General features: G+C 36.9%; 2 protein-coding genes across 7 annotated transcripts; both read left to right on the plus strand.

Annotated features, from left to right (window-relative positions):
* LOC132111509 (peroxisomal membrane protein PEX13-like) lies at positions 1-3,624 on the plus strand. The gene is made up of 4 exons (XM_059518874.1): positions 1-171; positions 595-1,316; positions 2,186-2,308; positions 2,523-3,624. The coding sequence occupies exons 1-4, from the start codon at positions 101-103 to the stop codon at positions 2,879-2,881; spliced, it is 1,275 nt and encodes a 424-aa protein (XP_059374857.1). The 5' UTR covers positions 1-100; the 3' UTR covers positions 2,882-3,624.
* Positions 3,625-4,452: 828 nt separating this feature from the next.
* Positions 4,453-15,480, plus strand: LOC132111510 (SANT and BTB domain regulator of class switch recombination-like). Of its 6 annotated transcripts, none has more exons than XM_059518877.1 (19): positions 4,453-4,759; positions 6,956-7,107; positions 8,330-8,577; positions 8,818-8,876; positions 9,263-9,423; positions 9,791-9,877; positions 10,039-10,149; positions 10,718-10,841; positions 11,236-11,388; positions 11,485-11,618; positions 11,739-11,844; positions 12,364-12,396; positions 12,477-12,576; positions 12,719-12,807; positions 12,987-13,015; positions 13,501-13,578; positions 13,955-14,036; positions 14,159-14,250; positions 14,751-15,480. In XM_059518877.1, the coding sequence occupies exons 2-19, from the start codon at positions 7,070-7,072 to the stop codon at positions 14,818-14,820; spliced, it is 1,794 nt and encodes a 597-aa protein (XP_059374860.1). In that variant the 5' UTR covers positions 4,453-4,759; positions 6,956-7,069; the 3' UTR covers positions 14,821-15,480. The 6 variants fall into 6 exon arrangements, 4 of the variants coding, with proteins under 4 accessions (XP_059374860.1, XP_059374859.1, XP_059374862.1 ...); XM_059518876.1 differs by having other exon boundaries at positions 13,501-13,574; positions 13,948-14,036; XM_059518878.1 differs by lacking the exon at positions 4,453-4,759 and having other exon boundaries at positions 6,958-7,107; positions 8,454-8,577; positions 13,501-13,574; positions 13,948-14,036.
* The last annotated feature ends 471 nt before the right edge of the window (positions 15,481-15,951 follow it).

Here is a 15,951-nt window from a genome sequence, read left to right on the forward strand (position 1 = left end):
CGATGTGAAGGAGCGATTGCTTTTTCTGGCGTGTGGGCCAGTTTCTGTTTATGACGTTTGTTGTTCTGTGCAGCTCGACTTTGGTCTGAAATATAAAATAATGGCTCACCCTCCACCAAAACCATGGGAAAGGGGGATCCCTGGAACTATGAGGGCACCACTAAACTATCGGTTCGTAAAAACTCGTATTACTGTGTCCACTACATCCAAAAGACGAAGTGTAGTATCGCTAGCAAGCCTGTTAGCTATCGAACTCTTATATATTCAAAGTATATTTACTTGTCAAATCGGTGTTTAGCTATCAAACGAATATGTATGTGCATACGGTTTGTGTTAATGCGATACTGGGTTGTATTGACACTTTTATTTGTGCTAATAAGTTACGCAAACTTAATGTTTGGCTCGTGCTCGAGCACGTCAGTGTTTGCATGTGAGCGTCAAAGTTCACTCCTACGTACACATGCTGTGTTCTGTCTTTTACTTTTAAATATACATTTATTTGGCAACTTTCAACGGTGTTATTGTTATTATTATTGGTCTTATTATATATTGTGTTTCGTTTGACATTTTTATTATTATTATTATTATATCTAGCTCAACTGACTTTGGATCAGCATCACGAAGTGGGCCATCAGTGTCTGGTCCTCCAGTTTTAACACGTGTGACACCACCCATTCCTCCAAGACCAGTCCAGCAAGCATACCGCCCTTCATACAGCTCATTTTCCTCCTCATACAGCCCTTATGGGAGCTCCATCTACGGGGGCTACAGCCCCTACAGCTACAGTGGTTATGGAGTTGGAGGCAGCCTGGGTTATAACCGTTATAACCAAACAGACGAGATCCCACCAAGCCACTTTGTCCAGCAGGCAGAGGAAAGCAGCCGCGGAGCATTTCAGTCCATTGAGAGCATTGTCCACGCCTTCTCCTCAGTCAGCATGATGATGGACGCTACGTTCTCTGCTGTCTACAACAGCTTCCGTGCTGTTCTGGATGTGGCCAATCACTTCTCCCGCTTGCGCATACATTTCACAAAAGTGCTGTCTGCCTTCGCTCTGGTTAGGACCCTTAGATACCTATATCGCAGGCTGCAGAGGCTGCTAGGATTGCGCCAGGATTTAGAGGTGGATGACTTGTGGGCGGACAGCGCCGCTTCCTCCATGGTGTCTTCTTTAGGAACCAGAGGCGCAGGGATTGATGACCCCAGAGCGAATTCTGTCAAATCATGGCCCATTTTCTTGTTTTTTGCTGTAGTTCTTGGAGGGCCATATTTGATCTGGAAGCTTTTGCGGTCTGCTGAGGATCCTGAGGAAAAGGGTGAGACATTTTTCTCCCTTCCTGTTCTGTCTGTTCTCATCTTAAACTTCACACACTCTTTTCACTATCTATTAGTCTGACTTGAGACTTCTTAAAAAGCCAAGGATGCCTTTGCTTTATTATTTAGTTTGTGACAATGGTGAAAGTTTAAGAGACCAGTATTATGCTGAATATATGTGACTGCCATTTATATTTTAATTTTAATGTGGGATCATAGGACCAGTTATGAGAATGATTTACCCTACCAATCAAAAGAAAATTAAAAAAAAAAATTTTTTTTTAGTATTAAGAAATTAATTAAGAAATACTAACATTTCTAATGTTATCAAATATTTCTGTTTTAAATAATTAGGATAAATTAATAAGTTATATAATTAGTTAATTATATATAATAATAAATTAGCTTGCTATTCTATAAAATATATCACAGTTTCCACAATAATATTAAGCAGTACAATTGTTTTCAACAGTAATAATATTTTTAAATATTAAAATAGAAAAGTTATTTTAAATTGTAATACTATTTTGCAATATTACTGTACTTTTGATCAAATAAATGGAAAATATTATAATGCATTTCCAAAACAAACTTTAGAACAGTAGTGTGTGTTGTACCACAAATAAAAGCTGAAAGAAGCTTCACACTTCTGAAGCAGCACTTAGGACATTGAATTTATTGCAGAGTTAAGTAATTGTATTATTCAGAAATGCACATCTTTATCAGCAGCCTATAGAAATTATTGGATGACCTAAATGTGTTTGTATGTAGTTTGTTTGTTTGTTTTTTGTATGTGTCAGAATATGTAACTGCGTCTGTATGTTGTGCTGGGTTTAAGGTCTGAAGCATGTGTCTATGTCCTGTTTTATAGCCACTGACTGGGCAAGTGGGGAGGATGACCATGTGGTAGCACGAGCGGAGTATGACTTCACAGCTGCATCTGAGGAAGAAATCTCTCTACAGGCTGGAGACATGCTTAATCTTGCCCCTAAAGGTAAAAGAACAAGAAGGATTCTGAACATAAGAGTACTTAAACACTCTGACATGCATAAAAATGCTAGCTAGTGGGGCAACTATTATCATATTAAACAATGTAACATTTAAAAATTCACTAATGTCAAGCATATTAAAACCAATGTGTGTTTGTCCTCTGTATTATAAACACTGACTTAAAGCTTGTACTCAGTGTATTTCACTCTTATTTTCAGAACAACAGCCCAGGGTGCGTGGCTGGCTGTTAGCCAGTGTGGATGGGCAGACCACTGGCCTTGTACCTGCCAACTATGTCAAAGTGTTGGGCCGGAGGAGAGGCAGAAAGCATGCAGAATTAGAGAGGATGCCACAGGCCCAGCAGGCTGCACAGAACCTTCCAGCACCTCAAGCTGCTCTGGCTACAGCTTCTGTTCCCAACTCCAGGCAGGGGGTCCCTACCACATCAGATCCAGATGAGCTTTTGGAGTCTGTTTACAGTGAAACACAAGGCCTTCATGCTACCCTGGAGGTGCAACCTTCTACAAACCAAAACAGTGATACTGTAGTGATGACCTCAGAAAAGATGGACTTATGAGTAATTTGTATGTGCAGGGAGGTGTGTGTGTGTGTTGGTGGGAGTTAGGTGAAAAAGTCTATCCTTCATTAGAATGTATCACCCTTAGTCCAAACTGTTGTGTGAATGTAACTTAGTCCAACACCTTATTCTGTAAATTTCAGTAGAATTTTAGGCGCAAAGCAATTACCAATATTACACATTTCATTCTTCGACAAAAATATTGGGTATTTCAGCATTATAGTTTTATATGATTGTGTTAATAAGACACATTGATATATTTTGAAAAATTATTAGGAAAAACGGTTTCAGTTTGTTATGATATGCTCACATCAAACATAAAATGAGGGTCATTTCAAGCATACACAGTTAATGCATCTGCTTAGTTTAAATTATGAGGTGTCATATTAGTCTAAATTTATAATGCACTGTTGATCACTAATTTCTCCTAGTGTAGGAGTTTTAGATTACTGTTCATCTTTCTGAAATGTGAATATTTAATATTTTAAGTTGTGTTCTATCAAGAATTAGTTTGTGCATTTTTCAGGCTTGTTTTTTTCATACCACTAACACAGTGTGCAATTATGTAAATACAAGCAATTATTTTGCCAGTAAATAAAAAATTTTTTTTTTTAATTATCTCCTGTCATTTTCAATTGTATAGTAAAGTTCCAGCATTTCCAAGGTTATAGAAAATTACTGACATTGTCATGTAGCTGGGTAAGAAATGTAAATAAATAAAGATAATAAGACATTAATAATAACATGTGTTGCACTAACTACAATCAAAAGTTTGGGGTCATATTTTTAAAATATTTTTTAAAACGTATTATGCTCACTAAAGCTGCATTAGTTTATTTAAAGTAGTACAAAAAAGTTAAAGTCAGCAGATGAAGATAACTCAAAACATCCCCTTTGTGAGAGTCTGTCAATGAATATTTATATAGCTGTGGTGTACTGAATTTATCTAAATGTTTTTCTATTTTGTTATTTTTGTCCGAACACCCACTTTTAATGCAGTAGGTTTTAGAAGTATTGTAAAAATAAAAATAAAAGATTATGAAATACTACTACAGTTTACTGTAGAGTTACTGATTTCTATTTTAAAATATTTTTTAAAATGTAATTTATTCTTGTTATGGAACAGCTGGATTTTTTAGCTGCCATTACTCCAGTCTTCAGTGTCACGTGATCCTGTACTTATATTTTTGTGGAAAGTGATACACATTTTTCATGATTCATTGACGATAAGAAAGTTCAAAAGTACAGCATGTATTTTTAAAAGAAGACTAAATGCATATGAGTGTGTTCGGGTCCCGTTTTAAAAACAATCTCATCAATCAAATTGAATGTTGGGGCTGTCGCTTAGCAACGGGCAAGCCGGCGCGCACCTGCTGCACTGCGGCACCGGAAATAGAGAGCGAGACAGCGGCTGTGTGGAGGCGATGTGGAGTTAACCCTTTGCCTCGGACCGCCTTCAGTCTTTTCTTTTTGAGGTTCGGGTCAACGAGCTTTGGCATCCTGTCAAATCTCAGCAGAAAGAGGGACGAGCTGCGTAATCAGGAACACTGCAGCGAGAGCATCTTCATCATGGCACACGCCGCATCACTCTCTCTGCCATCTCTGGCATTTTAACAAGAGCCGCTTCAGCAAGAGGAAAGAGACCGACGTGGGTAGTCATGCACACCAAATCGGCGAATTTCAGCCTGAGCATTTGTTTTTATTATTATTTGTATATGCTGTGTCGACGTGGGCTTTACTGGTTTCCCCGGATAAAATCAAAGTAAGCCACTGCATCTCTGTTGATGTTCCTCATACCCAGCCCTTATCTGCACCTCATAGCTGGTATGAAAGAAGAGCATTGTTACCAGAGGAAACAGCGCATAAATCTGCAACAGGGTAAACCGGCGATGTGATTGTTTGAATTAGTTTAGCATTTCACAGGTTGATGCAACAAAAAACGTAAGGAATGCCACGATCTGTTATTTATGATGCTCGATAAGCATCTTTAAAGTTACACACACTGAATATTCGTAGCTGAGAACGGTGTATTTTCTTAGCACTGTTAGTTTTTGTTGTATCTGAGCCCATAAGCTCATTTTACCAGATATCAAATTCAACCGCTGTCATTTATGGAAGCATACAGGTAGCAAAATTCAATTTAAAATGCAATATTCTAAATGGCAATGTATTTCTGTATTTTATATTTTCATGTGCAAAGTTTGGTGCAAAATGAAAATTACATTTTGCAGTTTACATTTGCTATTTCCAACAGTAATCTTATTATGTAAATTGCATACTAATTTTAACCCCTTATTGCGAAATGAAAATGTATAACCCACATTGATTTGAGATGCGTTACATGTCCAAGCAGAAACAGTAGCAAAATTATCATTTAAATGCTATTTGTCCTAAATGCATTTAGACTAACAGTTAGAACACTTAGGATTGCATTTTCATCATGATGCCGTGGAATATTTGTAGCAAAATTCAGTGTGACTTTGAAAATGCATCGCGAGCTGAAAACGCCCACCTTCCATCAATCATTGCTTCAAGGCAGGGATTGGCAGCATTTAAATTGAATTTTGCTACCTGGTGCTGGTCATTTAGTAAGTATATCATCAAAACATTGATTTATTTCACTAATTCCATTCAAAACGTGAAGCTTGTATATTATATTCATTCATTACACACAGACTGATATATTTCGAATGTTTATTTCTTTTAATTTTGATGATTATAACCGACAACTAAGGAAAATCCCAAATTCGGTATCTCAGAAAATTAGAATATTGTGAAAAGGTTCAATATTGAAGACACCTGGTGCCACACTCTAATCAGCTAATTAACTCAAAACACCTGCAAAGGCATTTAAATGGTCTCTCAGTCTAGTTCTGTAGGCTACACAATCATGGGGAAGACTTCTGACTTGAAAGTTGTCCAAAAGACGACCACTGACACGTTGCACAAGGAGGGCAAGGCACAAAAGGTCATAGCAAAAGAGGCTGGCTGTTCAAAGAGCTCTGTGTCCAAGCACATTATTAGAGAGGCGAAGGGAAGGAAAAGATGTGGTAGAAAAAAAGTGTACAAGCAATAGGGATAACTGCACCCTGGAGAGGATTGTGAAACAAATCTCATTCATAAATGTGGGGGAGATTCACAAAGAGTGGACTGCAGCTGGAGTCAGTGCTTCAAGAACCACTACGGACAGACGTATGCAAGACATGGGTTTTAGCTGTCGCATTCCTTGTGTCAAGCCACTCTTGAACAACAGACAGCGTCAGAAGCGTCTCGCCTGGGCTAAAGAAAAAAAGGACTGGACTGCTGCTGAGTGGTCCAAAGTTATGATTTCATTTTCCAACAGGACTTGGCAGCTGCACACAGTGCCAAAGCTACCAGTACCTGGTTTAAGGACCATGGTATCCCTGTCCTTAATTGGCCAGCAAACTCGCCTGACCTTAACCCCATAGAAAATCTATGGGGTATTATGAAGAGGAAGATATGATATGTCAGACCCAACAATGCAGAAGAGCTGAAGGCCACTATCAGAGCAACCTCTCATAACACCTGAGCAGTGCCACAGACTGATCGACTCCATGCCACGCCGCATTGCTGCAGTAATTCAGGCAAAAGGAGCCCCAACTAAGTAATGAGTGCTGTACATGCTCATACTTTTCATGTTCATACTTTTCAGTTGGCAAAGATTTCTAAAAATCCTTTCTTTGTGTTGGTCTTAAGTTATATTCTAATTTTCTGAGATACCGAATTTGGGATTTTCCTTAGTTGTCAGTTATAATCATCAAAATTAAAAGAAATAAACATTTGAAATATATCAGTCTGTGTGTAATGAATGAATATAATATACAAGTTTCTCTTTTTGAATTGAATTAGTGAAATAAATCAACTTTTTGATGATATTCTAATTATATGACCAGCACCTGTATATGCTTCCATAGTCATTCCCTCAGATTGTTCCTTGTTTCTCTGAAATTCAATACAAAGGGACGATAGAGAGCTAGTCTATGCTAATTATTTAGGTTATTCTTAAAATATATACGTTTTTCTACAATAGATGATAGTTTTCTTCCTTTGCAGAAATGAATCGTCTGTGCTCTATTAATAATAACTTTCCATATGATAACAACCTCCTGGTGCTGGACATGGTCCTGAGCTCACTGTGGGCTTCGCCTCAGCCAATCAACTGGGAGAATGTTGCCAAGTTGGTCCCAGGTTTCAGACCTAAAGAGGTAAGAGACATGAGGACCTTTAACTATGTAATCTAACTATATTTTGTGTACTATAAACTATAAAAAACTGAATTCTTAGTTTTATAAAGTATTCAGTACCGTAATTATTTTACCACACAGACTTTAAATAATGAAAATAACAATTTTAATAATAAATGTAATAATGGATGGGGGGAATAAAACACAAACCATTTCCATTTTTTTTGTGTGAAAATGTTTTTTATAGATATTTACTAGATGTTTATATACTGTTGTTGTACTGTCATTTCCATCACAGCCAACAGCCACAGTGTATTTTTTTATCCAAAGTTAGTGTATTTGGTTACCAAAGAGACATCAGTGAATCAGTGAGTATACCTAAGATGAAATATGAGACATGTTATGTGATTAATGTCCAATTTTGTAAAATTACAAAAATGTGTGGAAAATATTATAGAATTGTTTATGTAGAATGACTTTGAATTAAACAAGAATTTAGCAAGAAGAACTTGTGATTTGTGCCATTTTATTCCACAACTATTTAATGAAATATTTAATATAATAAAATATTTTAATCCAAAAATATAATAAATTTAATCTAGTAAAATATTTAATATAATAACAATAATATTTCCCATTACATAATGCTGCCAGACACATTTGAGACCTTTTTACACAAATTTCAGCAAATTTTATATTTTTGAAGTGTGCTCAGAGGTTTGAAGAGCTGAAGACTACAGGGAGTTTCCCTCATGTTGATGACCAATGTAACCCACTGACCAGAGCAGTAAGTTCTCCATCGGAACCCTTTTCCACCTACATTAAATCCAATTTATTGGACATTACTGGAGATACAGTGGAACCACCGTCCAATCAGGCCACTCTTTCAGTGTCAGGTGAGTCAGTGGGTGGGGGCTGGATACAAATCTCCAGTCCGTTATTTAGTGCTGAACTCACCTAGATATACTGAATTTTGTTATCCTTGTTTGTATGGGGTTATTTCATAGATAAAATGTAAATAACTGATTTACTGAAATGGGACCGTTTATATATATCCAGGCCTCCCTGTAATCCCTACTGGTCAAGGAGCTCCTGCAGACAGTGAGATAGCAGAACCTTCCAAGAAGATTGAGGAAACGGAAGAGAATAAAAGGTAAGGAACGTTCAATACCAATCAGGCCATCAATTAATCATCTTTTACTTATAAAGTCTTTTTTGTTTTGTTTTATTTCCTTTCACATAGCCCCAACATGGTAATCCACGTTTGTGATGAGGCAAAGAACCTGAAGCAGGACTTTGTGTGTCCGAGGAACCTCCTGGTAAAAGAGATGCGTTACTTTGAAGAGTATCTTTCTGTGGACCCACAGCGTTGGGACGAGGTGGACATTTCTGTCCACTGTGACATCCAGATCTTCGACTGGCTCATGAACTACGTCAAGAGTCACAACACTGAACATTCACATGGAAAACACATGGACAAACCCAGACTAGGTAACTGTCTTTTAGGAACCATTTCAATTGTTCTGTGTGTGTTTACTGTGTTTTTAATTTTTAATGATCAAAGATACCATCAGAGGCGTTGTGTACTGTTTGTTCTCTGACCTGGCTGAATGGCGTTTGTAAGTGATGGATAGTGTTTCATGTGGTTGTAAATGGTTATGCATTGGCTGTAAGTTTAATGTTTTGCTGTTTTTGATGTTGTCGGTTATGTTATGTGGTGTTTGGTTGCAGAGCACAGCAATGTCATCTCAATCCTGATCTCCTCCGAGTTCTTGAAGATGGAAACTTTAGTAAGTGTTTTGAGGGGTGACCAATTTTTTGGGTAATTTAGCAAGTGTGCTCTAAACTGGGTGACCTTTAGGTAGTAGTGCACATTAAAAAAAGCATGATGCGTGTTGGCTGTTTCACCATTTGTGTTGTTCTTCTGGACGACTCTGTGCACTGCCCAAACAAGCACAAATGAGTTGTAGAACAGTAATTTTCAGGAAGGACCTGGTGAATTTTGATGGCTTCATGTGCTTGGAGAAAATGATGAATAATCAAATGAGTATTATTATCCCAAAACTTGTCTGGGCGGTGTTCAGAAAGCATGTTGGTTGATCTCATCAGAGGTTATTCATCCAGTTGTTAAATGGATTTCAGGTGTTTGATTAACATGTGTTTTGTGGATTTGAAGGTTGAGGAGTGTATCCAGTATTGTCACAAACATATGAGTGCCATCATAGCGACGCCATGCAACATGAACTGCATCAATAACAACCTGGCTGGACGCATTGCTGATTTGTTCAGCCACAATGAAGCAGATGACCTCAAGGACAAAAGAGACAAATTCAAAAGGTGAGAACAGCACACACATGAATATCTAAAGGTGCTGGATATTTACTGGCTATAACACTCTCTTGTGTTCTCACCAAGGCTGAATTTATTTGCATTTTTTTGATCAATAACACAGTTAAAGCTCTAATATTGTGAAATAACTACAGTTTAAAAGAACTTGCAACCTGCATTTTCAGAATATGAGAAGATACATCTTTTTACTGTTCAATCAATTCAATTCATCCTTGCTTACTAAAATTATTACTCACCCCAAACTTTTGCATGGTAGTATACAGATCATATAATTTTTAATACAATGTAATGGCCATATAAAATATATATAAGTATTCTGCAATTTTATTTGTGATGATTTATACCTTCTTACCAGTAAACTGTTTCAGAAGAAGATTGAGAGATTATTTGATCATGGTTATAAGAATCACGATTCCCCTGGTAACGCATCTACTCTGTACAGGTGAGAGTCTTTTGCATTGCAGTGCAAGCTGTAATACTGTATTAGCATGATAATTGCATGATTTATTGTATAGACATGCACTGGAAGTATTATAAATAATTCTTCTGGTTTATAACAGTGGATTTTAGTGTAGTAATTTAACATTGTGGTTCTTTCCACAGATGTGGACTTTGCCTTAAGCTTTTAACCAAAGAAACTGAGGGAAAAATCCCTTGTGTTCCAAATAAAATCAACATAGATGCTCGGGGAAACATTGTATTCAATCATACCAGGTTATATATTTGTGACCCTGGACCACAGAACCAGTCTTAAATCGCTGGGGTGTTTTTGTAGCAATAGCCAAAAATACATTGAATGGGTCAAAATTATTGATTTTTTTTTTATGCCAACAATTATTAGGATATTAAGTAAAAATCATGTTCCATTAAGATATTTTGTAAATTTCCTAATGTAAATATATTAAAACTTAATTTTTTATTTGTAATATGCATTGCCAAGAACTTCATTTGGACAACTTTAAAGATGATTTTCTCAATATTTTGATTTTTTTTTGCACCCTCATAGTCCAGATTTTCAAATAGTTGTATCTCGGCCAGATATTGTCCTATCATCATACATCAGTGGAAAGCTTATTTATTCAGATTTCAGAAAAATGTAAACTTATGACTGGTTTTGTGGTCCAGGATCACATTTTAATCACATACACATGAAGTGTTTAAAACAAACTTTCATTGAATTCTTAGATTCCAAATGCTTATACTCTAGCCTTATATATACATACACACACACACACACATATACATATATATAATGACATGTTGTTAATTGGTGTGTCTGTAGACATAAGGCCTGGGAGGTACATGAGTATGTGAATGGGCTTTATGAAGAGTTGAAGTCCTGGGTGCTGGTGTACTGGAGGATATGGGGCACCATCAACTTCCTTACCTGCTCACGCTGCAGACAGGTAAACAAATATGTACTTCACAAATCAAAATGTAACACTTTAGTACAGGGCAGGCAGATATAAAGGAATAATTTGCACAAAAACAAACATTTGCTTAAAATGTGCTCGCCCTCAGGCCATTCAAGATGTAGATGAGTTTGTGTCTTCTTCGGAACAGATTTGGAGAAATTTAACATTACATCACTTGCTCACCACTTGCTCTCTGTGTGACAGCTGTGTGATTTCTCTAAATCTGTTCATCACATCTATATCTTGGATGGTCTGAGGTTAGTACATTTTTAGCAAATTTTAATTTTTGTGTGAACTATTAATTTAATCATGGACATACCTTATGTATATATGCCACTTGAGTAAGTTGGAAATAAAAAAAGTGCATGTTGTATGTTCTCGGCAGGCACTCCTGTGTACAGATTTGGGCCAGTGTAAGCACCACCCAGAGGTGGTTGTGTATCCTGGCATTGGGGCAGATCATAGATGGCACGGCGTTGGTCTTTATCTGTGCTGCAACCAGAAAGTCCTAAGATTCGATCCCTCCTCCATGCCCAAGGTTTATGTTGTTGCATTAGAATATGTTCTCTTAAATTCAGATGACCTTTAAACCTGTCTGACTTCTCACCATGAATGCCTGTGTATGTCTGTGTAGGGCTGTAAAATAAGAGACCACATTGTGAGTGTGGCAGATGGTGGTGACTGCGGAGATCACAATGTGAACTCAACCCAGACCAGAATACTCAATGACCTGCTGCTACACAGAGAGGCTGTGTGTGTGCCAGAGAGGTCAGATTATAGTGACTTCCTTCAGAAAAAAAAATATTGGTTCTCTGTTGCATACCATAATTGATTAGTTTAATGTTTGGGTCTTTTGACTACGTTTTTTGGTCTAATCCATTTGTTTAGTTGTAGCTCTGAGGACGCTTCTGCAGGTAGTGAACGTGTGCCAGGATGTGATGCAATGCTTGAGCCAGGGGTACTTACAGCTCACAGACCCAAGGAAACCACAGCTGTGAGTCTTATCAGATGGATTCTTTTTGTTTTCTTTTTATTTATTTAATTTTGAACTTTTTTTTATGCAACCATCAACAACATACACTACCATTCAAATGCTTTTAACTTAAAATGATTGTTTTTTTTATTGTAATATGTTCAAAGGACTACAGTCTTCAGTGTCACATCATCCTTTAGAAATCATTCTAATATGCTGAGTTGAGTTTCTTGATGCTGCAACTTTATCTGAGATTCCAAATAATTTCCTATTGTGCAGTAAAGTCACAAGAAATGCATTCGCAACTGTGAGATATTTCAAAATAAGAAATAGTTACATTGTGAGATATAAAGCTGCAATTGCAAGATAAATTTTCAATTGTAAGAAATAGTTGCATTTTGACAGATCCACACTGTGAGATGTATTTTTTTATTTTAATTTGTGTCCACAGTGGTGGTATCTGACTTTCATTTAATGTGAATATAAATTTGTTTTTTTAAGCTCAAATTATGACAGCACCATTTTTTCCTTCTCTTGCAGTTTTCACTGTTAAAAAACTGGAGTCTTCAGGTGGTAAGAAGCAAGTTTCTCAAATATTAAATGCAGCACCATTGTTTATTTTTGTTTGTTTCAGTTGCTTTGTCCTTTTGCAGAGGCAGCAGTCTCTGCTCTCTGAAGATGAGGAGTACACTACAGGGTCAGAGGTCACAGAGGATGAGATCGGGGATGAAGAAGACACATCGAAAAAACAAGGTGGATTATGTTACACATTAGTGGAAAAAAAAATCGCTAGATAATCTTTGATATGCAGTACCTGATTACGGTCACAAGGTGGCAGTCAGGTATAATTTAATCAGGACTGACCTTACAGCTGGGTTTGTGAATGTGTAAATAGCTACAAAGAAGGCAAGAAAATCTGGAAAACCTTTTAAAAGACAAGTGTCCTCCCCCGGTTTCCAGCGTAAGGAGAAATCTGGAGAAAAGGTGAGTGCAACATATTCATTTGCACATTTCTCAAATTCATCTTTTTTTTTTTTCAAGCAAAATTGATTTATGGGGACTTTTATGTGGGAAAATAATCAGATTTTTGTTTTTAAATCTGGTTTAGTTGTTGTTGTATGTCACTTTTCTCTCTTAGTTTGTTCTATACTGTTGTTTTAAAGGCACCATCTGGAGACTCAACCCCGTTCATGTGAGTGATTCCAACACTTGATGTTTTCTGTAGAAGAATAAGTAGCAAATTTTAAAGTATAGTTCACCCAAAAATGAAAAACTCTCATGTTGTTATTTCTTCTTTAAAGATCTAAAGATGTTTTCCTAAAAAAAAAAGTTCTTTGGTGTTTTATCAGAGTAAAATATCATAGGTTTGGAACGACATGAGGTGGGTAAATGAGGCCAGCATTTACATTTCAGCGTGAACTATCACTTTAAAAATACAAAAACTTTTATTGAAGACCAAAGTCTACAGTTTATATACTTTAGTATTGCTTTATTTTTTTTAATTTATTGTACTTGTATACAGTTTTAATTGATCTAATTCTCAAAACTGTTAATCTCAGTTGTAGATTTTTTTAAATCACTGTAATCACTGTTTTCTTGTGTGATTGAGAAGGGATTTCTACGCTTCCAAATGAGACATTTTTTTTTCCTCTTTCTTTGTCCTTCTTTTGCTCTTAGCATCAGCATCCAGAAGAATAAGTGGGATAGCAATCGCTCCATGAGGTACAATCAGGATGCACAGAGGGAGGAGGGTAGGTACCTTTTTCAGATCCTCTGACTGTAACAAAGATGCTCACAATTTACCATTGCGCCATTTACCATTTATAATTGCTCAGTGGTTGTGATTTAAAACCACTTAAAAAAAAAAAACAGAAAATCTCTTCAGCAAAAGTATAATCCAGCAGTCAGCATGTAAATCTGTCAACTCTTTGGAAGAATAAATCAGTTTTTGTTTTATAAACACTTTTGTATTCAAAATAGGATTATTGAATGATTTATAATGGTAATTAATCAATGGTATCAAATAATTTAGAGGTATTTTTGGCTGTGCTTCTGGCACTGAAGCTTTCAGTTAGATTATGTGCAGTGATCTTGATAGATGTCTATACGTTTATCTTACTCTAGATCAGAGGAGAATGCAGGAGATAATAGCCAATCTCACTAAAATGCGCTTTGGTGACCAAGAGCAGATGAAGTTTAAAGACATAAAAGAGGTACAAAATATCTGTACTCTCTTTGCTAAACCTGCTAAAGCATCATTAAGTTTTATTGCTGTTTTATTACATCTTTTACAGCAGTAGTCCAAAATTGTACTCATGTGTTTGTGTGGTTCCAGCCTGCAGGGGGGCTCTACTCGAGGATGGAGGCCCAGTTTAAGGCCTCGTCTCAGTCCAGCGGACGACACAGCAGCTCAGAGAAAACTCTAAGGTACCACAGTCACCTCTAGCACTGAACACACTGCACAGACAAGCAAAACGAGTGAAAGTGTTTCAAATTATGATTCAAGATTTCAATCATGCGATTTAGAAGGATTAGGAACATGTTTATTTTAACTCTAAACTGGCTTGTCTGCTCTTGTCAGGCAAATTTAAAGAAATAGTTCACCCAAAAATGAAAAACATGTTCTTTCTTCTGTGGATATTTTGATCCATATAGTGAAAGTCAATGGGGTCTAGTGTTTTGGACCCCACTGACTTTCACTGTACATTCTTCAAAATATTGTCTTTTGATAGAAAGTCATTCAGGTTTGGAACAACATGAGTGTGAGTAAATGATGACAGAATTTCTTTAGGTCTATTTTTTATATACAATTTATTGATTTTTTAATATACTTGCAGCTTTATTTTTATTCTTTTACCTTTTTTACTTACTCCCTTTTTCTTATTCTCTCAGTTCCATTTTTAACCAGCACTTTGTTCTTTTTTTAGAGTGAAGACACGCTCGGGGCTGTCAAGACCGACTTCTAGAAAACATGGAGATAAGTGGATGAGTTTCTGAAAAGGAGGAGTAAACAAGGTTGCTGCTGTTTGACGAGGCAGAAGAAACCATCACTCTCTTCGTCCGTCCTTTGCTCCACTCCTCACCCCCTCCTCCAAACTCTGTCCAGTTATAGCAGGAAGAGCATTAGTGTCTTTTCCATCACAATCCCAGGAGAAGAATGGATTGCTCACTGATGTCATAACTGTAGCTATAGAACATAAACAATGGACCTAATAAAATCAGTTGCACTGTAAACAATACATGCTTTTGGCTGCTAATGAATTGGTTGAACCGACTCTGTTACTGTTACTTTAGTACAATTTAATTTTATTTTGCACCTTTTGCTTTATCTCATCTCATGTCTAGCTCAGGATTCATCCCAGCTGCAGTGTGTTTGTAATGTCCTTGCTTCATTCTAGTGGACTCAGGTGACCAGACAAAGCTCATCTCTGTTGTACTGACCCTGCACTTTAAGCCGTCTTAATGCAATGACTCAAACCTGTATAATAGGGAAAGAAGCTGTAGGGTAAAGTGTCATGCTGATGACTAATACCTGTGAGGTCTATGATTATGTTGCACTGAAACTATCACAACTGTGCCATTTGGACCAATGTGACGTGGGGTAGAATGCAGAATCCGTAGAATAAAAATCATTTAAAATAAACATGTCTTTTTTTACTGCTGTAGAATTATTTTAAGTTACAAGTTATAAATGAGTTATCGGTTGGCCTTTGATTTGGAAATTATAAGCCTGTAAATACACAGTCCTTCTTCACACAATTACTTAATGGCCTGGTTTCACACACAGGGTTTAAGTCAAGCCAGGATCTTTTATAAAATGTACCTTATAAAAAACATTACTGGTGAGAATCAATAACAAGTTTCTTTCAGTTAAAACAGCCCAGACATGCATTCTAGACTGAGACTAGGCTTAAGCCTTGTCTGTGTAACCGGAGGCATGTGTATAAAAAGCAACGTATTAGTGGTTTATCTCATGATCAGCCAGTCACATCATTGAGAAGGATTTCCAGCACAACTGTCACCATGACAACAGAAAAGGGAAGTAGAAGGTTCTGCATGTGTGGGGGCGGAGCTTTGATGAGCCGGTCTGCCTTTTTTGGTGACAGTTGGTGTTTGATAGAGCTCAGG

The sequence above is a fragment of the Carassius carassius genome, chromosome 31, assembly GCF_963082965.1.
Source record: "Carassius carassius chromosome 31, fCarCar2.1, whole genome shotgun sequence".
NCBI lineage: Eukaryota > Metazoa > Chordata > Actinopteri > Cypriniformes > Cyprinidae > Carassius > Carassius carassius.

What these genes read in the sequence shown, in the direction of transcription:
- LOC132111509 (XM_059518874.1), top strand. Translation starts at nt 101, where the DNA reads ATGGCTCACCCTCCACCAAAACCATGGGAAAGGGGGATCCCTGGAACT. An exon ending in TGAGGATCCTGAGGAAAAGG is followed by an intron (nt 1,317 to 2,185) that starts GTGAGACATTTT and finishes CCTGTTTTATAG; the next exon opens with CCACTGACTGGGCAAGTGGG. An exon ending in GCTTAATCTTGCCCCTAAAG is followed by an intron (nt 2,309 to 2,522) that starts GTAAAAGAACAA and finishes TCTTATTTTCAG; the next exon opens with AACAACAGCCCAGGGTGCGT.
- LOC132111510 (XM_059518876.1), top strand. Translation starts at nt 7,070, where the DNA reads ATGTTGCCAAGTTGGTCCCAGGTTTCAGACCTAAAGAG. An exon ending in GACCCAAGGAAACCACAGCT is followed by an intron (nt 11,845 to 12,363) that starts GTGAGTCTTATC and finishes CTTCTCTTGCAG; the next exon opens with TTTTCACTGTTAAAAAACTG. An exon ending in AAAACTGGAGTCTTCAGGTG is followed by an intron (nt 12,397 to 12,476) that starts GTAAGAAGCAAG and finishes GTCCTTTTGCAG; the next exon opens with AGGCAGCAGTCTCTGCTCTC.